This window comes from Corvus moneduloides, chromosome 21 (genome assembly GCF_009650955.1).
Source record: "Corvus moneduloides isolate bCorMon1 chromosome 21, bCorMon1.pri, whole genome shotgun sequence".
In the NCBI taxonomy this organism is placed as follows: Eukaryota; Metazoa; Chordata; class Aves; order Passeriformes; family Corvidae; genus Corvus; species Corvus moneduloides.
This window is the reverse complement of record NC_045496.1, coordinates 4616385-4638440: the sequence shown is the minus strand read 5'-3', so window position 1 is coordinate 4638440 and position 22056 is coordinate 4616385. Positions and strand designations below refer to the sequence as shown.

Sequence of the window (22056 nt, the reverse complement as noted above, 5' to 3'; positions counted from 1 at the left end):
GTTGTTCTGTTGAATATTCCTGCAACACAAGGACGTGGTTGTAAAAGCTTAAGAGTGGAAGTAAAAAACCCTAGTAACTAAAATGGAAAGTGGCATCACAGCTTATTTCTAAGCTGTCAGTTTAGTTGTCTGAGAACTGATGGCAGGCCAGATACGGTTTGGCAGGGTGTGTTTGTACAGTCTCCAAAGGTTTTGTGCATAATGACTGAAGCATGTTTTTCTCCTGCAGGTCTCAGGTGTATATGCACCCCAGTCTGTCCCAGCCCAGCACCATGGTCCTGACAGGAGGCACTGCTCTGAAGCCTCCGTATTCCGCCTTCCCAGGCATGCAGCCCTTGGAGGTGGTGAAAACCCAGTCTGGGTCCCCCTATCAGCCCATGAACGGAAGCCAGGCACTGGTTTATGAGGGGCAGATAAACCAGGCTGGTATGGGAGCCTCCCAGATGATGGACTCTCAGCTCACACAGGTTAGGAGCAGGACTGGCGAGCCACTCCTTTGGTCCAGGCTAATTCACAGCCACTTGTTTCTGAGAATGGGTTGTAACATGTCTGTCTGAACTAAATGCTTTGTAAAGAGGCAGAAGATGTCCCTGAGACACTGTTTTGTGAACCATGGTTTCACATATGCAGCACCTTATTTAATGAGATGGTTGCTAATGCCTTGTCTGTCCCTGCTGAGATGTCATTTTGTAACTTGGAAGTCAGACCTTCCAGTGCTGCATGCATAGGAGGCCATGATGCAATGGTTGTCCTAAAAGTACTTCTTCTGAGAGCCAAATCCCAATCATCTCTCCCATCACCTCAGCTTCCAGGGCAACTAGGAACTCATATTAAAGGCTCATCCGTCTTCTCAGTTCATTTGTCGTCCAAGTCTTATTTACAACTTCTGCTGATCTGTTTGGCAGAATTCTAACAGGAATTTCAATGTGTGAAAATGTTTTAATAAAGCATGGTTCACATAAAAACATTGAATTCTACTGTGAGCATAGCTGTGTTTGTGGGCATGTGCTCTGATTCTCTGGAGAAATTTGATAATTTTATTAAACTCATCTTACGTTTATCTTGTGCAACTTGTTAAGGTTTATTTTTTGTTTCAGAGGGATTTTTATGTTGTGACTGACGTAAAGAGTTAATCCTGAAAGTAACTTAGGTGAGGAGGAGAATACTGGCAAAGTAAATATTTGAAGAAATGCTTTATCCATCATAAGCGAGTAACTTGGTTTCTTTTGCCAGCCTTAGATTGGTTTATATATTTATTCCAAAGTGTTGATAGAACCTCCCAAATCCAGCAATTGTGCGAAAATCTGAGGGAACAGGAGGCGCCTCAGCCCTGAGCTACGTTGTCTTTTGTAATTGCTCTTAATTACATCCATCATTGGTTTGAAGCTCACCACAAAACATGGAGCTGAGGTCCCCATCGCTTTCTCTAGAGGTCCGATCCTCAAAATGTTGTGGTGTAAAAGTGTAGGAGATTTTCTGGCTTGGGCAGCAAACACAAAAACAAAAGCACGTGACACTGCGCTGTCTGACACTGGCATTGTATCAAGGGAAAACAGACCTGTGAAGTGACCATGAGGAAGACTGGGAAACTGGGCTCTAGGAATGGAGGAAAGCCCCCATCCAAGGGCAGTTATGTTAACTTGATGGCATGTTATAAACCCAGCTGATAAGGGTGTTGGCAGCACTGCCAGAACATCCATTTCAGTGTGAAAGTCCCTCCGTTACAGTGATTTGAATTTATTCTGTGCCAGACTGCGCTGCTTGGGAGCTTCCTGTTGGCAAGGCTGTGCTGTCAGGGTATTGGGAGGCAGCATGTCAAACACGAGACTGTTACTGCCATTGAGGTAACTACATGTCCTTGTCACACAGCTGACAATGCCTGTGCCTGGCTCCCAGCTGCCTCTGCCCCGCTACGGCTCTGGCCAGCAGCCCCTGCTTCTGCCACAGTCCATCCAGCTTCCTCAGGGGCAAAACCTGCCTGTAGGAGCTCCCCGAAGAATCCTCCCTCCTGGATCCCAACCTTCTGTTCTTGCTGCCAGCAGGGAGGTAAGGATTAAGTCCTGGTGCTGCTCATGGCATTCAGTAACCCCTCCTGCGTTGAAGTTTTACTTCTTGCTTGTTAAAGGGGAGAATGGCTTGTTTGGGATCCTTAAATATCCAAGCCAAGGATTGCTGTTAAAATGAAGGAACCCTTTTCCCCTCATCTCCAAAGTGCAAGCCAGCAGTTTTCAGGTTTTGCTGCTGGTCATCATTCTGTTTCCAGGGGGCCACATCCTGCCTTGATCCAGTTTGGAGTCTCCAGTTTTATTACATGTTTACACAGGTTTCCCCAGAGTGCTTGAGGGGTGGTGAGCTCCAGACACAGTTGGAATACTGCCCAGATATTTCACTCTGTTGTGAAGCTTGTCCATTTGAGTAGGTATATTAATGTCATGTCTGGTTTGATGGATTCATATAATGAGTTTGTCTTATTACAGGGGAGAGAGAGCACAGCAGTTAACTTCCAGGTTCTGTATTTGCTTGTGCTGCTGGCTTGGTGCTTTAATACAAACAGATTATTTCACTTACAAGCCTCACTTTCTTCACCTGAAAAATACTACTACTTTTAATGGGCACAATGGGGAGAAGGGCAAAGATTTGGCTTGAGTGTTTATATGAAGTAATGAGTGATTTGTAAATGCAAAGATGATACTCTCTCTCACTCATTTTCCTCTGTAGTCCTCCCAGATGGAAATGAAAGGGTTTCATTTCTCCGATGGTAAACAGAGCATGTCCTCCGGAGGGTCTGTACCATCCTCACACACGTACAGGTGAGATGTTCACAGAACTTGGGCTCCTTAGTCAGGATGGGGGAGAAACATGCGGTGCACCCATCATCCCTGTACAAGATCCACCTGGGTCTTCATGTCTAGAATGGGCTTACTTCAATCCAAATGCTCGTATCTGAGTGCATGGTCATGGCTTTCATTTTGGGTGTGGGCCAGTGTGTGTATCTGACGTGGTGCTTTGTGGGAAGTGCATAAAGTTACCTGTTCACTAAGTCTCAAAGGTTGGAATTGGTGTGTGCTTTTGTTCCTTGTGGAGGTGAGAGGATCATTGAATAAATGTTAATGGTCCTGAAGATGGGAGTGCATATGTCTATACACATCAGGTCATTGAGGCTTTTGGGACACTCAGGTTTTTTTTGGTTTTTTTTTCTCTCCTAACCCACCTGTGTGTTGTCGTTTGGACTGTGGAGCTCACTGATCTGCACAGCACAAACTTGTGCCCTGTCTATTGCTGCTTTGCTGTCTCTTTTACTTTCACACATGAATAAGGCTCTCATTCCATTGTAGAATTTACTCCATGAATGTTGTCGACTCTTCGATTTCCAGGCCTAGCTCTGCCAGCCCCAGCGGGAAGCCGTCGGGACCAGCAGTGAGCATGGGCTCTGTGCAAGGACACTATGTACAACAGGTAGTGTACCTGAGTTCTTTGTACAGCCCAAAAATACCTGCTCTTCTACACTGTTGTGTTTGTGCCTTGGACTGCAGAGGAGAGGCAGCAAGGTAGAAAGGCCTGTGTTAACTGAAGGTTCATGTGGGAGCTGGTATTTTCCCCTGGCTAGGTGGGTGTTCTACTGAGTCCAAGAGTAATGCTGTGTAGTTTGAAAGTCAGGAGAGATTAGAGGATTACCTGTTCTACTGTAGAATATTTATGAGTTACTTGCATTGCCAAGTATGTGAGACACTGAGATTCTTAAATGTGAGGTGTTACAGGAGCAAATTTGATGTCTTTCATGAAGTTTGCTTATTCTGTCTGCCTAGAGGTGTCTGTCCTAGCTAATGCTTTGGTTTTTGTGTCAAAAGGCAAAGCAGCGGGTGGATGATAACAAAGCCAATCTGGGAGCAGTGAAGCTGCAAGAAACAGCCTCCACAAACCAGATGAAGCCAGTGCGCACAGGAGCGATCAAACCTCAGGCAGTCAAAGTGGAGGAGAGCAAGGCCTAGGAGCACCTCTGATGCCCGGCTGGTCCTGCTGCCTGAGAGGCACCACAGCTTAGACTGGACCCCACTGTATGTCCTGAAAATCTCACCAGATCTATCCCCACCCCACACTGACTGACTACAGCGACATCATTCAAGCCCCTCTCCCAACAAAGCAGTTTGAAACAGTGGATATGACATTGACCTGCTTGCTTTAAAACAAACCAATCATGTGACTTTTAAGTGGCTTTAGCCATTTTTTTTTTATTTCCCCCCCCATGCCCCATCCACAGGTAGCTGTGATCGCTCACTTGGCAAAGCCTGTCCTTCTCCTTCCTTACTTCTGTCTCAGCAGAGTGGCAACTGGGGGAGAGGGGTTAGTTTGAGGTTTTTCATTTTAAAGGCAGCTGAGGTTTTTACAAAAAAGCTGTATCTTTGTTTATAGCAGAACTTTTATATGTTCTCTCATTCCCCCCCTTCTTTCTGCTTTCCTCATTCCTTTCAGAAAAGAATTCCCTTCAGCTAAAATGTGTTCTGACAAAACTGCTTAGTTTTGTATATGGTTCTGTGCTATGTTGAGAGTTTGAGTTTGTTTGGGTTATTTCCCCAGATGATTTAGTCTTTCAGACTATTTGATTAAAAAAAAACAGGACAGTTACGGCATTTGTTAATTTTTCAGTATTTTTGTTTGAAGCTAGAAGCAGTGCTTGCATTAGGAGTAAATGTGTACTAAAGACATAGTACATCAGTGCATAAATCCTGAAACTTGCACCACTTCAACACAGCTTTGGGGTGCTTTGTGCACAATAAAATTCGGCATTTTCATTTTAAGGAAAAAAAAACCAAACCACCAAATTTCTGTTGCAAACTCATACAGATCTAGGGGTTTGATTTTTCCTTTTTGCGGGTTTCAGATTTTTTTAGTGACTGCAAAACACACAAGAAGATGTAAATCATAGATTTACAAAACGTGTTTTGTAACATGTTAGGAAGAAAAAAAATTCTCCTCACAGCACATGGGTCAGAAGAGTTGGCTAGAGCCAACGGGTCTGTATGGACTACTTTTTGTAGTTGTGATGCTCTCTCATGCTCCCTGCCTTGGCTGCTTGAATTCTTCATGTCTCCTGAGACTTGTCCTATATTGTGTCCATCCCTCGGGGCTGCTCTCCTAAGCTTTGCTCTTTTCCCTGAGTCTTGCTTTCTGTTCCTCTAATCCACAGCCTTTTGTAAAATTTGCATAGAAACGTGTTGGTAAGGGAGCCCCTCTGCAAGGCACGCTTGGAACCTCCTGTTTTGGGTTGGAAGCGCATGGTTACAGAGGCAGTTTGGAATCATCCTTCTCTCCTTCCCCAGGTGAACAGCAAAGGGTTCTTTACTCTGATGCATTTGCATACAGTGTGTGTACAGCATCGTCACCTCACCACTCCTCTCCAGTATTTGATGATCTACACAAGGAAGATCCCAGTGGGAGAGGTTGGGTTTTATTTCTTTGGCTGTTTGGTTTTGGTTTATGTGCGTGTGTGTGTGTGTGCGCGCGCGTGTATACGTAAATTTTTTTAGGACGGACTTAAAAGTTCCTGAAAGGGCTTGGAGTCCTTCACCTGATGGTAGTCTAAAGTAAAAACTACTTTCAGCTAACTTGGTTTGTGTTGTTTAGCTCTTTCAAAATGTAAAGTAGGCTGGTCACTCTGAAGTGAGGGCAGAACCATTTTTGGAGATGATAGCTTGCTCATGGGCTGTGCGTCAGCCTCTGCTGGGTGGCAGAAAGTCATTTGGTGGTGGTTCCAAAGAAGATATTTTGAACAAAGAATGTATTGGGGAAGGGATCTGAAAGGTGTTCTTGTTTCTTTGTTTGCTTTTTTTTTTTTTTTTTTTTTTTTCCCTCCCTCTTCCCTTTCTGGAAAAAGATCCTTTGTAACTTTGTAAGGATGCATTTGAAGTTTTAAGCTAGGCATAAATATGATTTTTATACAGTAGCTTTAAAGAGCTTAGAAACCTAAACTAACTTAGGCATAGTAATGTCCCCTCTGCACAGGTGTCCCCATGGATCATGGCAGAGAACCCGAAGAGAAAGGGATAGCATGGTACTCAAGAAAAAATAAGAGCTCTTTTTTTCTTAGGTTTTATGGATTTTAATTTCAGAGCAGAGTGTGCCAGCGTCTCTCTAGCATCCTCCTTAAAGTACAGGGTTTGAGATTTAGCGACAAATATTTCCCCCAACCTTCAGACATCTCCCAGACCTGCATCCTCATCTGCTAGTCCTGCTCCCAGTGTTTTCCAAAGACTGCACCACCAGTAAGTCATTCCACCTTCATTTGTATTTTCTCCCTTGAAATACCATTAAACAGCAGAATTGTCTGTTTGGGATTTTTTTCTTATCCTTCTGCCCAGCTGGCCCGAGCTAATAACGAGCCCAGAATCTTAACTAATGGCTAAAGAGACTTACCTGAGCCCCCCTCTTCTCATCTCTTCCCTACTCTAGACACACTACTTCAGCTTTACAAAGACATTAACCTCCTTCCTCCCACCTGTATGACTTCAGAATGGTCAAACGTGTTGGAGAAACTGGGTTATTGCAAGATCCAAGTTACTGCAGTCCCTCTGGTGTAAATGCCATCAGAACTACAAAACTTCCTGTTGAAAAAGGTCACCCTTCTTTCTCTTTTAATCCCTCCATTCCTTCCCCCAACAGAATAAAACACTAGAATTTATTTATACGTATTTGATGTTGTAGGTCTAGGTGAAAAAGTAATTGTTTCACTGCTCTATTTATATATTATGTCTGAATTATTCTGTGCAGGAAAGGCCAAGAAATGCATGTGAGCTTCATTCCATTCCTCACCTTTGCGTGACTGTCAGCTGCAGTTGGCAAGACTCTCTCACTTAGTGGAGTTTTGTGTGATGGAAAGCAGTTTTAGAGCCCAAATTTCTACGGTGCAATATCCTTCTCTGGCATATATTTTTGCTTGTTTGTTTGTTTGTTTAAAGCTAGTTCAAGGTTAGTGCAGTTTGTGGTGCTCTGGAGTCAAAAGGAAAAGCCTCTGATCCTCAAAGGAGCAGAAATGCCAAGGGAGCTGGAATGCTGATAAAAAATCCAGCATTGAGAGGAGGATGGAGATGGCACAATATCAACACAGTTACAGAGAGTCCTTCTGCTTGCTGTCTGCACTCCTGAAGGGTTGATTTATTGCTGATTTATTCCTTTGTGAGTTGCTTTTGCTTTAACTGGAAGTCAGCTACCAAATTGCAGCTTCCTTCTGCTGGGAAAGGTGCAGGGTGCAGTGGGAGGGAAAGGTGGAATCCATCTTTCCAGCAACAGTGGGTGAAGCAGGAATGTTCAGAGGCTGACTTCGCTGCTCATGTTCAGCAGAGGGTCTGAAGCCCCTGTGTGATCAGTTCCCTGTCACACAGTGAGTCATGGCCAGCAGCTCCCCAGTCAGTGCTGCTTTCCTCACCACTTCTGCTGTTAGCTCTTCATTTAAAAATAAATCAACGTTGAAGTCTGGGGGGGGTAAAAAAGCACTCCAGTATATTTTAAATGACAAGCAGAAGCAGCACAGTCACCAGTGACACAGGTATTGCTGTTGATGTTCCATAGCTTGCTCCTGGCTGTGCCAGCTGTGCAGTGTCAGCACCTCTGGATGCGTTTGCTGTCCGTTGTGTGTGGTGTTCACACAGAGGCACTCACTCCATCAGCGCCTTCCTTACAGGAATGCTGCAAAGCTACAAGCTGCCCTGTGGTTCCTGTGTGTTTATAGATAGGTATTCAAACTGAGCCGAGTGTTTTTGCTGTGTCTCACCTCTAGGCTACTCCAGTCACGTTGCAGCCAGCACCCTTGCATGCCAGGACCTCCTTCTGTTGCATTTTCTTAACCCTCCCTTTTACTCCAGGCTGGTTAAGCACAGGTTAATTCCTTGTAGCACTGGTTATTTTTTATTCAGCAGCCCAGTTTCTTCATAAGAAAGTTGCATTTGTGAATAAAATTTAATTCACAACAGCCACCAGCGTGCTTAGTTGTGGCCCATGGACAGAAAAGGTGCATTTTACTGAAGCAAAAAAGAGACGGTAGAGTCCAGCTATTTTTGTTGTTTATTTTAATCCAAAGACCACCAGGTTTTCCCAGTGGCCATAGACACTCGCTTGGCTTATTCTGGCTGCTCCAGGTGTCCTTGGCTGTTCCCCCAGGAATCACAGCTGCAGCAGTGAGGCGCTCACCCTTTAGCATGTCTCGAGGCATTGTCCTTAGCTGGAATCCTCCCTCTGGTTCTGTATAAATTGCATTTGTTGTTTCTCAAGGGGATATTGTCCTCCTTAAAGCTTTTAACTTCATGACCTGTATAGTAAATTTTTTTTGGCCTTTCCTCTCTTTGTCTTTTCATGTAGACCAGATATTTGAAAGGGCAGACGATGGATAATTGTGTAACGTGCAACCTGTTTATATTTTTTGGAAACTTTTACTCGGACCGGAATTTGAATCACAGAATCACCAGGCCAGTTGCGGCACACTCTTTATTGCCCTTCTCGTTTCAGTACCTATTGTTTCTCCTTTCAAATATGTGATTGTATTAGCTCTTTCCATATGAAAGAATTCTCCTTATTTAAATAAAAAAAAATTAAAAAAAAAAAGCAGATTATGCTTTTCTCAAATTCCCCAGTGCCTTGTCTGGTTATTTTAGTTAGAAACCTGGGCGGGTTTTTTTTTTTTTTCTATTAAGTTTGTGTGAATGGTGGTGGCACACCACTGATGCCCCAGAGTGGGGAGGGGGATGGACACAGTGTTTGGGGTGCTGTGGCGCCCTCGGCCGCGGTCCGTGGCTGTGACCGTGCGCCCTCAGAGCCGCCATTGCGGGGGGGCCGGGCCCGGTCGCTACACGCGGGCGTCGCCATGGTAACACATCCGGGTTCCTCTGGATCCGCCCCGCGTCGCAGCGTGCGCCTGACGTCACATCCGGCGTCGCCAGGTAGGGGGCGGGTGGAGCGCGGCGCGCGGGAGGGCCACGCCTCCGCCCCGGCGCGCGAGGCCCGTGAGGGGCGGGGGGGTCCCGGTCCTGATCCCGGTCTTAGTGCTGATCCTGCTCACGCTCCCCGTCTTGGTCTCCATCCCAAGTCCTAGTCCTGGTCGTGGCCCCGGTCCCGCTCGCCGTCCCGATCCTAATTTCGAACCTAGTGCTGGTCCCGGTCGTGTTCCCGGTCCCGATGCTGGCCCCGGTCCCCGCTCCGCGGTGCCGCCGGTCACTCACCCCCATCACCTCCGTACAGCTGAGGGGGGTGGGCGAGGTCTGGGGGGGCTGATGTCTCCGGAGGGTGGGGGGGATTCGGGTCGGTGTTCCTTTGCCCCCCAGAAACACTCAAGGGAGGATCCAGGGCTGGATCCAGGGTGCGCGGTGGGTCCTAGTGACCCTCTGAGGGCGAGCTGTGCGGTCAGCAGTCCTGCTGTCCCCCCGAGAGCTTGAAAAGGGAACAAGGCGGGGTGGGGCGGTGGTCTTGCTGCCCCCTGATGAGGGGTGCAGAGCCTGGCAGGGGTTTGAGGGTGCCCTGAGGAGGAGCCCGAGGTGGTGCTGCACACCCGCTCCGAGCCCAGCTGCACTGGGGGACCAGCGGGGCCTCCGTCAGGTGCTCCCGGGGTCCCAGCGCCTGCGAGGGGCTGACAGAGCCCAGGGGGGAGCACAGCTCTGCCAAGGGCTCCTGAAAACCTCTGTTCCACGCAGCGCTTGTGTTTTGTAGGCAGAGAGAAACCAGGCCAGTGGCACCGCTCTGGATGGTGGTGATGTGCTCGCATCCCGCTTTGTTCTCTCCTGATCAAAGCCACGCAGATGGATTTGTTCTGGTAACTTTCCGTTGTGTTGAGGTGAGGAGACACAGCGCTGATTCTCTGTTATTTTCTGACCTAGCTTTTAGCACTTCTGCTTAAACAGCACCTATATGTGTGCTCCAGTAACCAGCTTTGTAAGGCAGAGGGGATTTGGAGGGGTCTGCCTCTCCCTTCCCCACCCCCAAACAAATACCTAAGTTGGCAAGGAAGTAACTTGTTTAAGGGGGTTTTTAAAGCTACCTGAGCTCTAAATAGCTCAGTTAGTGAGGTAATCTGGTGCCTGAGCACATGGGTTGTCCATCAGTAGCATCAGAATTTGGGCTGTGAGGTTTGCTTGCACAAAGCAGAATATAGGCTGGAGAATTAAGCTGCTGTGTTTCTGGAGAACCAGTGTAAGAATAAACAGGATTTCTAGCTTACTACTGCAGGCGGAAGCAGGGCAGATGAAAAGTATGTCAGTTTAGTAACTTTTTTACAATTAGTCCTGTACATAGAATAGAAATGCAGATACATGAAGAGCAAGAGGATTTTGGGAAACGAATTACCATGAGCTGCTTGTAGCAGAAATTAGGCCTGATGCTTTCTGTGAAGTGTTCAGCTCTGTGTGCCAAAGGGTGACTGCTGTTCTCTTCTGCTTTGAAGGTTCAGACAAACCTTTGACAGGATGTTGGGGTTTCTGAAGGAGCCAGTTGTGGTCACTGCAAAGATCAATGTGAACCTCGTGGCACTGACTGTGATGGGATTAATAAGTCGTCTTTGGGGGTTTTGCTATCCACGGGCTGTGGTGTGAGTAAAGTTTCTTTTCTACCTGAATGACACAAACTTGTCTGTCAAACATTTGTGGGTAAGAATGCAGGAGCAGAAGAGCACAGCTTGGCTGATGTCAGCCTCTGTAAATCATAGAGTCACAAAATCCCAGACTGGTTTGGGTGTGAAGGGACCTTAAAGCTCATCCCATTCCACCCCCTGCCATGGGCAGGGACACCTTCCACTGTCCCAGGTTGCTCCAAGCCCTGTCCAACCTGGCCTTGGACACTTCCAGGGATGGGGCAGCCACAGCTCTGGGCAACCTGTGCCAGGGCCTTCCCACCTTCATGGGGAAGAATTCTTTCCTAAAAATTAATCTCAGCCCACTCTCTGTCAGTGTCAAGCCATTCCCCATTGTCCTGCCACTCCAGGCTCTTGTAGTCTCTTCACATCTTTCCTGTAGGCTCCCTTCAGGTACCAGGAGGCCACAACTAAGTCACCCCTGTGGGCCTTCTCTTGTCCAGGCTGCACAATCCCAATATGGTGATAGTCTTTCCCTAATAAAACCCCCTGAGGAGGAGGGGCAAAGCCTCAGTGCTTCGTTGCATTCTTAGCTTTCTGCCAACAAGTCAGTGTTTGCTTTCCAAGTATCCCTGCAGGATAATTCCAGTTAGATTTGACATATTTCTGCCTCTGGTGTCTCAGGTTTGATGAAGTTTATTATGGCCAATTCGTTTCACTCTACATGAAGAGGATCTTCTTTGTGGATGACAGTGGCCCACCTTTTGGCCACATGCTGCTGGCCTTGGGAGGTAAGGTCTCCTGGAACTGGGAAGTGCCTGTTGCTTGTTCCTGTGGAAGAGAGAGGTGCTGGTTAGAAATGAATCATCAGATCCAGTTATGGGGGGAGGGCACAAGGCAAATGAGAGACTCTGAGCTTGACAGAATTGAGTTTTCCTTTATTTAGGATTGTTAGGGGGCTGTTGCATGAGTAGAGGGGGGATGATGAAGCCATGTATCCATCACCTCACTGCTGTCTAGTCCTTTGGATAAAGAGAAAGGTAAGATGAGAACTGCTAGTGACAAGAAATAGGCAACAAGCCTCAGTTCCTTTCTGTAGCTATCACAACATGAAAGTGTCTGTATGGGAGGGAGGGATTAAATATACATCTGACTTTGTCACTGAGAATCCCTTGTTCCCAATTTATATTCTTTGTGCCTCTGCACATTCTCAAGCATTGCTGCAGACAGAACAGTATCAAAGAGGACCCTTTTGGGAAAGAGGGCCTTCATGCAAGGAAAAGCTGTGTGTTTGGGAAATGGTTCCCAATTTAGCACCAGGTTTTATACATGTTTTGAGACTGGAAATTCTCTTGTTCATGTTGTAGGTTACTTAGGAGGATTTGATGGAAACTTCCTATGGAACAGGATCGGAGCTGGTAAGAGCTGTTTTCAACTGTCTCATTCTTTAGAGAAAATAAGCAAAATTTCAGCAACTGACAGATTCCTTTTGCCTGTCTAGTGGAAGTAACACTTTATCCAACACCTTCACTTCTCTTTTTAAATAAGTCTTCTGCAGGTCTCTAGCACAAGCTAAAAGCACTATGAATTCATAGCACAAGCTTTCTAAATCAGCCAAGCAGTTTAAGCAATACAAGATGGACAAATTAGTACAAGTAGGAGTTAGATTCATCTAACAGCTAAGAAATTCTGTCTTGGTCTGTCCTCTCTGCAGTTAAGTTTCCAAACTGGTGCATCACTGTTTCCTGTTTTCTGTTTCAGAATACAGCATGAATGTTCCTGTGTGGTCCCTGCGACTCCTGCCAGCTCTGGCTGGTGCTCTCTGTGTGCCTTTAGCCTACCAGATTTTGGTTGAACTGCACTACTCCCACTGTGCTGCACTTGGAGCTGCTCTTCTTATTCTCTTAGGTAAGGTTGTTCCACTGAGCCCCATTCTTCATACATGGGGAAAAGAGTCCCTTTTCTCCTTAGGAATGTTTAGGGCAGAGTAGCATCTCCCCAGAAAACACTGACAACATGTCAGCCCTGGCCTTTGTCAGTCTGTGCTGAGCCTCCCTGGTCTCCTCCATCCTCACTGCTCTGCAGCAGGCTGCCCTTCTAGGCTTTACACAAGTCCATTTCAATATTAAGCAAAGTAGGCAGCCTTAAAAGCCTCACAAGAAACCACATTTCTTGTATCCAAGGAGGCCTGTACTCCCTTCCTCAGAGGCTTGCAGGATGAGTTACAACATACTGGTTTTTAACAGCAGGGCGACCCTACTTGCAGTCAGAGCTCATCAAATTTCTTCATGTCCAAACTGCAGCAAACCAGCCTATGTCCTTAGCACAGTGATTTGACACTGTTCTGGTGTGTACAACTCAGCTGGTTCTGTTTCTCTGAGGGGCTGCTGCCAGCTGCCTGAGAGGAAAAGAGCCTCTCAGCAGCCTTGTAGCAGCCTGATAAGAGACACCTCTCCTAGCTACCAGCTGCTCTGATTCTGGCTCATTGCAGCTTCCTTTCCCGCAGTTCTGTTGCGGTGCTCATTGCTTGCTGTGCTCACTGCCTGGACTCTGCCTTGAGAAGCACCTCTCTGGATTTCCCAGTACTGATTTTCTTTGCCTTTGTAGGAAGTACAGCAGCTTTATCTGCCTCCTGACAGACTTGACTGCTCACCCAGCTCTTAGTCTTGGAAACAGTTATGGCCATGTAATTTGCTCTTGCTGGAAGGTTTTTGTCCCTCTAAACCCAGCACTTGCCCATTGCAGCCAGTAGGAATGGGCTGTCCCTAAAAGGGCAGGTCCTTCTGTTAGATAACGATTTAAAAGTCTGAGGTAGCACTTGCCTATAGAGAAGTTTCTCTAATTTTGTGTCTGTCTCTCTTTTCCAACAGAGAACTCTCTGATCACTCAATCAAGGTTCATGCTTCTGGAATCAATACTGATTTTTTTTATCCTGCTTGCAGTTTTGTCCTACCTGAAGTTCTACAATTTGAAAAAGCACAGGTAAAGCTGAATTGTCTCCCACTTTTTTGGATATTCTCATGGTGACATTTTTTTTGTCACAGACTGTGTTTTTCTATGCCTCTTAACCATTCTGCAACTCACTTCATCTGTCTGTAAAATCCAATGCTTTGATCTCTCGTATGGCTGCCCAGATGTTTTCTCCTGAGTAGTGTTAAAGACTGATTTTACTGTTAGCAGGGTTGTCTTTTTTTAATATTAAAATAGAAATAAAATCCCTTGGTAGCACTTCTCTGCCCACGCAGATTTTTTACTGGAAGGTTTCCTCCTGTGCACAGAAACACTGATGATATCAGGTCACTTAATGCTCCTTTATAACTGTTTACAGGCATTCAGTTTAGAGATATTTGTCTCTTTTGTTCTCTGATCCTTGCAGAGGATGAAGTAATCCTTAGTACAGTAAAATTATCTTTAAACTGAGCCTAGCAAGTGATTTAATACATTTATCTTTAAGTGCCTTCTCTGGAAGCTGGTGGTTTTGGCTCTTGCTGACTGGAGTAGCCTGTTCTTGTGCAGTTGGGTAAGTGATGATGTCTTACCTGGACTTTAATGCCTCCTGTTCAAGAGAATGTTTGCATATTTATATCTTGTGTTAGGTAATTGTGTAGTTTTTAACCATGTTCATTTTTTATGCACTTTCTTTTCAGAGTGAAATATATGGGCCTGTTTACCTATATGCTGCTCTTGGCCATTGCAGGACTCCACTTCTGGCACATGATAGGAGACCAGGACTTGTCAAATGTAGGTAGCACAGCATGCAAAATTTATTATTTGTAACTTTTCAGTGCAGGAGCCTTTCAAGCCCACAGATAACACTGCTGTCTGTAGCTGGCTTTTGTACTAAAATTCCTTGTCTGGAAACCCTCCTGTCTTAGCACAGTTCTCAGCTCAGTTGCTGAGGAAGATGGAATTAAGTTTAAGAACAATATGTGTGTGTGATTGTCTTTTCTGCTGTTATCTGTGTCTTGGTAATGTGTGACTCAGAACATGCACTTGTCTCACACACTCCTGCCAGCTCCACTTCAAATCCTTGCTGGAAGTTATCCAGTGGCCCACAAAGTTACAGCTGAATGAAAGTGGTGGGGAAAACTTAGAAAAAACAAAACAAGCTAAGTGTTCTGGAATTTTTAATATCTAGAGCATGAACCAATGAGTTTTCTCTGTTCTTCCAGGTTTCCTTGCTGTGCCATTTTCTAGCCCGGGGTCTGGCCCTCATCATCATCCCCATGGGGTTGTACCTCTCCTTCTTCTATGTTCACTTGGCTTTGCTGTATCGCTCTGGGCCTCATGACCAGATCATGACAAGTGCTTTCCAAGCCAGCTTAGAGGTAAAGGAAATGTGGTCTTGGAACTGATTTATTAGAGAGAAGAGGGGGAAATGTTCACTATTAGGTGGTGTTCAGTCCTGTTCCTCTGATCCTGCATATTTTTTCCCTTTTATGTCATTTAACTATTTTGCTGCTGTAGTACTGCTTTAAGGTGAAGCAATAATGACTGAAATCCTAATAACAGATGAAAAGCTTTTCCCAGTGAACCAAGAGCAATATATTCACTCTTCTGCTGAAGGTTTGTCCCTTCCTACGGGAAACTCCACAGAAGTAGATACAGTGCTGAACTCTCATGTGGTGATGTGGTATACGATAGGAGTTCTTAGCCTGTCTTTTAGAACGTGGCTTTAGGGATTTCCTGGGACCCTGTAGTCTTTTAGTTTTTTAGGTGTTTAGGTGTCTATTTACTATCTATTGAGTATGGTGCTGCAAGACTTGATTTTGGTAGATAAAACCAAATGAGAAGGCACTGTGTGAAGATACTGCTGTGTTGAAGTGGCATGTGACTCAATAGAATTTAAACAGCCTCTGGGTGGTTTCTTCTTTGTATTTATCCTGTCCTTACCCTTCTCAGGGTGGGCTGGCTCGAATCACTCAGGGTCAGCCCTTAGAGGTGGCCTACGGCTCTCAGATCACCCTGCGGAACGTGCTGGGCAAGCCCGTGCAGTGCTGGCTCCATTCTCACACCAACACTTACCCCATCAGGTGAGCAATTGGGGTCTGTATGGGGAGGGTGGAAGCAGGCTCTGCTGCTTCACCGGCCAGTCCAAGTGTAGCAGTTTAGGTGCTGGCAATGTTGTCATTAATCCTTCAGATTCCCTGTGTTCTGTAGGAGTGATCAGTGATGTGGTGCTGGTTTGTATTGCTGCCACTGGTGAGTGCAGCAATGTACCTTTACACTTCTGTGGGGTTTTGTAACTTCCTGTGCAGGTATGAGAATGGCCGAGGGAGTTCCCATCAACAGCAGGTGACCTGCTATCCCTTCAAGGATGTGAACAACTGGTGGATTGTCAAAGATCCTGGAATGTGAGTATGCAGGAAATTTAAATTCAATCTATATGCTTCCAAAACCCAGCCAGGGCTTGGATTGGATTGGACATAACTCTTCGCTGCTTATGGGTGCAGAAGCCTTGTGTGATCTGAGCAAGTGATTGCAGCTCTTTGCACAATCCTCCTCAGTGTGGTAAAAGCATTATTGAGAACTCTCAAATCCTGTCTGAACTGCTCCTGTCGGAACGTGGGCTGTGCTGTGCACAAGGGGAACTTGAAAGACTCACAGGACCAGCGGAGATTCTTCAGGTGTTTTGCATGAAAGGGAAGCTCTGCTTTTTGAAGTGTGTGAGCCGTGGTGTTAGAGTGTCTTGATGAGTTTCATCAAACTTGAATGAGTCTCAGAAAAGAATAGAAAACACTTCTGAAAAATGAGTAGTTCTTTGTATTAGAAGCATGGAGTGAGCTGTAAGATCTGCCACATAGGGAAGGATTCCAAGTGGTGCCTTTACCTGAGAGGCCTGGTTTGTGCTGAAGTGTTTTGCCATTGTCACTGTCAGTGCAGAGCAGGACTCTCTGCTCTTGTTTAGCCAGTAAAAGCCCTTGAGTGATACAATTCCATACTGATCAAAAAGTTGCTTCTGTAGGTTTCTTACATTGTTCTGGGAACTTTATAAGGAGTCCTACCAGAAGGACTGTGTGCCATTACAAGTCATGTCCTCATTGGGAAAGTTTGTCCATGGTGCAAACCTTTCAAGTAGGGGCTTTACCAGAACCACAGACCCCAGATATATTCTTATAATTCTTCAAACTCAAAACACTCCTATGAGCACTGGAGGATGTGAAGTCCTTCAGTAAAATACAGACAGCAGTTCAGTGAACTGCAGTGTTCCCCCTTGCCATGGCCCTGCCCAGAAGCAAGGTGAGAGTTTACTCTGTATGGTGGAGAAAGCCATTAATTCTCCTATAATTGTGCCAAAGTGACATCAGCTGTAATACAGTACCCATCAGACCCAGAGAAGCACTTAGTGTTTCACACAAGCCACCAAACAGCTGTGCCATGGGAATAACCTTAATTCACTCCTGACTGACCTGGATTCAGAGACTGACCTAATGCCTGGAGTGTCAGTATCCCATTACTGATCCTCTGACTCATTCTGCCCTTAACTCACCTTTGCCTTGATGAGCTTTGTTTCCATTCTGGTACAACCTAGATACTGCTTTAATTTCTCATTTTCTTGCCTAAATGTCTGTCCCTGCCTGCAGCTTCATGACCTAACAACTTGGTTGTGACAAGGTTGTGTTCTACATAAAGATACATATAATTTAACCATTTTCTCTTGGGTGTCCCTTCACCAGGCAGCAGCTGGTGGTGAGCAACCCACCGCGGCCCGTCAGGCACGGGCACATCGTGCAGCTGGTCCATGGCATCACAACTCGCTACCTCAACACGTAAGTCCTTTCCTCGTGCTCTGCTGTGCCAAGCCTGCTGGCTCATTCTGCTGGGTTGGCTCTCAGAATAACCACTCAGGGGTTGAAGCACAGATATGCCGTAAACTGCCTGTTATTTGTGGATTTTTACACCAGTGAGCCTAGGAGGGGCCTCATGTGGTTAGTTCCATAAAGCATCCTTGTGGCCCAGAGGAAGGGTGCTGTATGCTTATTTATTTTTTTCTGGTTGACTCGGCAGTGGAATTTGATCCTAATCACAAACTTCTTAATGGTTGCTTACTGCTTCTGTTCTTCCCTACTCGTGGCTTTTAGAGGATTTCACAGTTGTTCACATTTCACGGTAGTTTTGCAGATTCCTAAATACAGAGTCCCCTCTGTGCATCTTCATCCTCACCTCTTCACTGCCCCCACTCCAGACAGGTGCAGGTATTCAGTATTTTGGGTGACTTTTAACCCAAAGCCAACTCCACTGACTGATGGCATGCTGCTACCCGAAGGATGGGCTCCGGAAGTTAGGAAGATGTGCTGGAGAATCCGCTGTGCTGTGGCTGATTGCCAGAGATTCTTGCCTGCTTTGAAAGCCTGCAGTATGAAGTTGCCTCCTGACTGCCTCCCAAAGGGCATCTGCGTGTACTTGACTATCACTCAGATTAGGAAGGGGGTTGTTCTGAGCTTGGGTTTTTGCTATGTCCCTTCCAAATATAATTTGTTCATTATTGGAAACCCCAGTGAACAGCGTCTCTGTTTGTCACAATCAGTGCTTGTTCTCCAGCCTGGAATCGCAGGCATCTGCATTGGCTTCCTCTGAGCCTGTTCCTGGCAGCTCTTGGTTGTGGGGAATGCTCTCTCTCAGAGTAAACAGTGCAATCTCTCTAAGTGAGTTACTTTTTGCTTTATTACTGAATCCAGCCTAAGCCAATTCCATATGGGTTTGCTTTTTATATGTATTTGGGAAATGGTGGTGGAGGATCTTCCTTTATTTGTTTTCTCTAGGCATGATGTTGCTGCCCCTCTTAGCCCCCACGCCCAAGAAGTTTCCTGCTATATTGATTATAACATCTCCATGCCAGCACAGAACCTCTGGAGAGTTGTGAGTGGTCAAAGGGAGGGGAGGAGCTGATCATGCTCCAGCAGAAACAGCTGAGACAACATGGATCAAAAGCCATCTTTCTGTTGTAGGAAATTGTAAATCGTGAGTCTGACACGGATGTGTGGAAGACAATTCTGTCAGAAGTGAGGTTTGTTCACGTGAACACCTCTGCAGTGCTAAAGGCAAGTGGGGTTATGTTTATTTGCCTGTAGCTTTTGCTTCATGCAGTTCTTGTAATCTCAAAAACTCTGCTCCAAAATAGCTAAACCACTATAACAAATAACCCCAATAAGTAAATTAAAGGAAACAATAAACTTGCTCACTGTGACAAAAGAGCAGCGTGTGTTTTAAGGTAGTCACACTGGTACTTCTTCCCTTTCAGCATCAAAGCTGTGCTGCTTCTCAAGAGGTTGTGACCATTGTACACAACTGGGGCTTACAAACTGATGCTGAGTCTTTGTGTCTGTGAGACCAGCTGGAATAATTAAAGATATTCTTCTTTACAAAGTTTACCAGAATCACTGATTTTATGGCTGTAGCATTTGTTGAGACAGTTTTGCATGGTGACTCTTCACATATTTTCTGGCAGTCCCTTGCTGTCATGCAGTGCTCAGGCAGAGCCTGGGAACTTCTTCCATCCTGAAGTTCAGATTGGCAGAATTTTTAGTTTAAAAGTTATCTTCCTCTTGTAGCTCAGTGGAGCATCTCTACCTGAGTGGGGATACCGGCAGCTGGAGGTGGTTGGAGAGAAGCTGTCCAAAGGCTACCACCAGAGCATGGTGTGGAATGTGGAAGAGCACAGATATGGGAAAAGTATGTCTCAGCCATGTTCTTGAGGCAGATTTCTGTGACTGGGGGCACATCATGGTGATGTGAAGGTGGCTCTGTGTGTATGTGTCTTCAGTTGGCTCTATCATGATGTCAGAATCATTACAAAGTCCCTCCAAGTGCTGTTGCAGTTGGATGATGTATTGGAGAAGGGCTCCTGGGAGAGTGAGGAGCCTATGTGCTCTCTCCCTTTTCTAGCTTTCTGCCTGTTATGTGGTTATTTCTGAGCTATGCTGTTTTCTTCCAGGCCAAGAGCAAAAAGAGAGGGAAGTGGAACTCCACTCTCCCACACAGATGGACATCAGTAAAAACCTCAGCTTCATGGCAAAGTTCACAGAATTGCAAGTGAGTGTCTTGTTATTCTCTTCATTTTTCCTTCTGCTGCAGAGCAGGAACCTGAGCATTTCTGCAGACTCTGGGTCTGAGGATTCATTGTTTAATCCTTGCTGATACTTTGGCTTCCTCACTGAAAAAAAAATGTGTCTGAATGCACTTATAAGGGCATTAAAGACCTGAGCTGTCCAGTAATGAATACCTGAGTGATTGTGTAACAAAAAAGGGGGAGGAAAATTGGTTGGGCACCCAGAGGCTGCCTGAAACTGAGCTGTCATGTATGGTACATGCAGTGAGTAGTGTTGATGGTCCGTTCTGTCTTTGTAGAAATTCACTAAGGAAAGTGCATAATTTGATAGCAAAATAAAACTGTTGTATTGGTCAGTATCCACATGAGATATGCAAAATGTTTCTCCACTCCCAGGTTAGGAACTTAACATCTTACATCTGGAGCTCTTCACCCATGCCTGCTATCCCACCTGTTGTTCCAATTCTGAAAGCCGCCTGTTCACCTTTCTTTTTCTAGTGGAAAATACTCACATTAAAAAATGAAGACACAGAACATAAGTACAGCTCCTCTGCCCTGGACTGGATCACAATGGACACCAATATTGCCTACTGGCTCCACCCGACCTCGGGGGTAAGTACAAGAGGTAGAAGTAGCTGTGAAGCTGTTGAGAAAGCAGAACAGCTCAGATGTGAGTCCAGGAGAGGGAGTCAGAGCAGAGCTGCAGCTTCCAGCCAAGGGACTCTTCCTGTATTAATACATTTTCCACAAGGGGTGAGATATTTATTTTAGCATGAGATACAGCTTTGACAGTGCTTGCTTTTAATTAAATCATGTCTGCTTGTGCTTTTTTTTTTTTTTTTTAAGGTAAATTGCAGTTTAATAGTTTCCATTCTTGATTTCATTTAGAAGATGAGTGCATCTCCAATAGCATATTTTAAATGCCTTCCATTACACGAGTCTTAAAGCAGCAAAGTTTATCAACCAGCTTTGTTCCAGGTTACTAGGCAGGCACATTCTGGAGCTTAATTTAGCAAGTTTGTGTAGGTAATACTTAAACTTACCTAAAAAAACCACAACATGTTCCTGCTTCTGGCTTAGACCATCATGTATCCTGCAGGCCCAGATCCACCTCCTTGGGAATGTTGCCACCTGGGCTTCAGCTAATGCTGCTGCTCTGATCTACCTGTGTCTGTCCCTGTGGTACTTGCTACGGCGAAGGAGGAAGATTTACGACATCCCTGAAGGTCTGATTGCACTGTGTGTGTGTGTCCAGGTGGAGGCTTGTGGCTTGTTCTGCTCTGACATGCCCATCTCCTGTCTCCTGCAGATGCCTGGCAGCTCTGGGTGTCAGCGGGAGGCATCTGTGGTGGAGGCTGGGCTGTGAATTACCTGCCCTTCTTCCTGATGGAGAAAACACTTTTCCTGTACCACTACCTGCCTGCTCTCACATTCCAGATTCTCCTCATTCCCGTGGTACTGCAGCATCTTGGCGATCATCTCTGCAGGTATTCAGCTTCAGCAGAAAAGTTCTCTTGAACAGGAGGACTGGCACAGTTCTTTCTCCAGGCCTGTCACCTGGGCAAGCTGCTGCAGGGAAAGCAGTGGTTTTTCTAGCAGTGGCCATACCCTGGCATTTGCCAGGCACAGGTCTTTTGCATGAAGTGTTTGGCCAGCCTTGATGTAACTTGAGTGCTCTTTCCCTCTCTCATCCCAGATCTGTGCTGCTCAAGAGCATGTTCAGTGCACTGCTTGTAGCCTGGTTCTCCTCGGTGTACTTTGTGTACTGCACCTTCAGCCCCGTGACCTACGGGCAGCCCGCGCTGGCCCTCACGGAACTCAAGGCCTTGCGCTGGAAGGACACCTGGAACATCCTCATCCGAAAGCAGTGACCACTCCAGCCTTGTTACAGCAAAAGGAAACACCTTCTGTGCAAAGTCAAGAGTTTATTGTTAACATCATGGAAATCTTAGAACAGTCGCATCAGATATTTTGTGGTAGTCCAGATCTAATGATTACAGGAGAAGAAAAGAAAGGAACACTGTTACAGAAAAGGTCTCAACAGTAATACAGCTGGTAGGAGCACAGTTCCCAGTGTCTGCCCCTGTTACATGCACCCTTCACTGCCCCTCAGGGTGTGAAGGTTGCTGACTTCAGTCAGTAGCATCCCAGCTCCTTTGCTGGGAAGAGCTGCTACAATTTCTTCTCTTTCCCGGAGTGTGATGGTGGTTTCTTCCTTCTGGCACTACATTGCATTTAGGGCTATTTCATGTGTTTTCTATCACTGTGGTCTGCAATCCCATGATACAAGTCACTATAAATGGACTCTTTCCAACACATCAGATACTTTTGTTCGTTTTCTTTGTTATGCCTGAAACCCAGGTTTTCCCAGCTCTAAACCTTGCCCATCTTTAACAATCAGTAGCTGGCCCTGCAGCCTTACAGCACCATTCCATGACCCTATTCCTCAACAATGCATTGT

The 22056-nt window shown here is 45.9% G+C and overlaps 2 protein-coding genes across 13 annotated transcripts in view; both read left to right on the top strand.

The window, feature by feature from the left end:
• PRRC2B (proline rich coiled-coil 2B) overlaps positions 1-8613 on the top strand; it is a 46863-nt gene extending 38250 nt beyond the window's left edge. For 6 of the 9 annotated variants that reach the window (XM_032130807.1, XM_032130808.1, XM_032130811.1 and 3 more), the window contains exons 28-32: positions 230-467; positions 1870-2046; positions 2719-2810; positions 3336-3456; positions 3849-8613. In XM_032130807.1, coding sequence (XP_031986698.1) covers positions 230-467; positions 1870-2046; positions 2719-2810; positions 3336-3456; positions 3849-3989 — 769 coding nt within the window. In that variant the 3' untranslated portion in view covers positions 3990-8613. The other 3 variants (XM_032130813.1, XM_032130812.1, XM_032130814.1) reach the window with 2 other exon arrangements.
• A 287-nt stretch (positions 8614-8900) lies between these two features.
• On the top strand, positions 8901-21913 carry POMT1 (protein O-mannosyltransferase 1). 4 transcript variants are annotated; one of them, XM_032130803.1, is made up of 21 exons: positions 8901-8927; positions 9691-9814; positions 10421-10564; positions 11231-11337; positions 11914-11964; positions 12308-12454; positions 13417-13528; positions 14001-14066; positions 14194-14287; positions 14719-14874; positions 15449-15579; positions 15805-15900; positions 17224-17316; positions 18310-18406; positions 18496-18588; positions 19099-19219; positions 19482-19579; positions 20094-20207; positions 20695-20821; positions 20905-21082; positions 21292-21913. In XM_032130803.1, the coding sequence occupies exons 3-21, from the start codon at positions 10443-10445 to the stop codon at positions 21464-21466; spliced, it is 2178 nt and encodes a 725-aa protein (XP_031986694.1). In that variant the 5' UTR covers positions 8901-8927; positions 9691-9814; positions 10421-10442; the 3' UTR covers positions 21467-21913. The 4 variants fall into 4 exon arrangements, with proteins under 4 accessions (XP_031986694.1, XP_031986693.1, XP_031986692.1 ...); XM_032130802.1 differs by lacking the exon at positions 8901-8927 and adding an exon at positions 8946-9197; XM_032130801.1 differs by lacking the exon at positions 8901-8927 and adding an exon at positions 8946-9243.
• Positions 21914-22056: the final 143 nt, after the last annotated feature.

Coding starts and splice junctions, on each gene's coding strand:
- POMT1 (XM_032130803.1), top strand. CDS start 10,443: ATGTTGGGGTTTCTGAAGGAGCCAGTTGTGGTCACTGCAAAGATCAAT. Junction 15,580..15,804: donor ACCAACACTTACCCCATCAG/GTGAGCAATTGG, acceptor CTTCCTGTGCAG/GTATGAGAATGGCCGAGGGA. Junction 17,317..18,309: donor ACAACTCGCTACCTCAACAC/GTAAGTCCTTTC, acceptor TGTTTTCTCTAG/GCATGATGTTGCTGCCCCTC.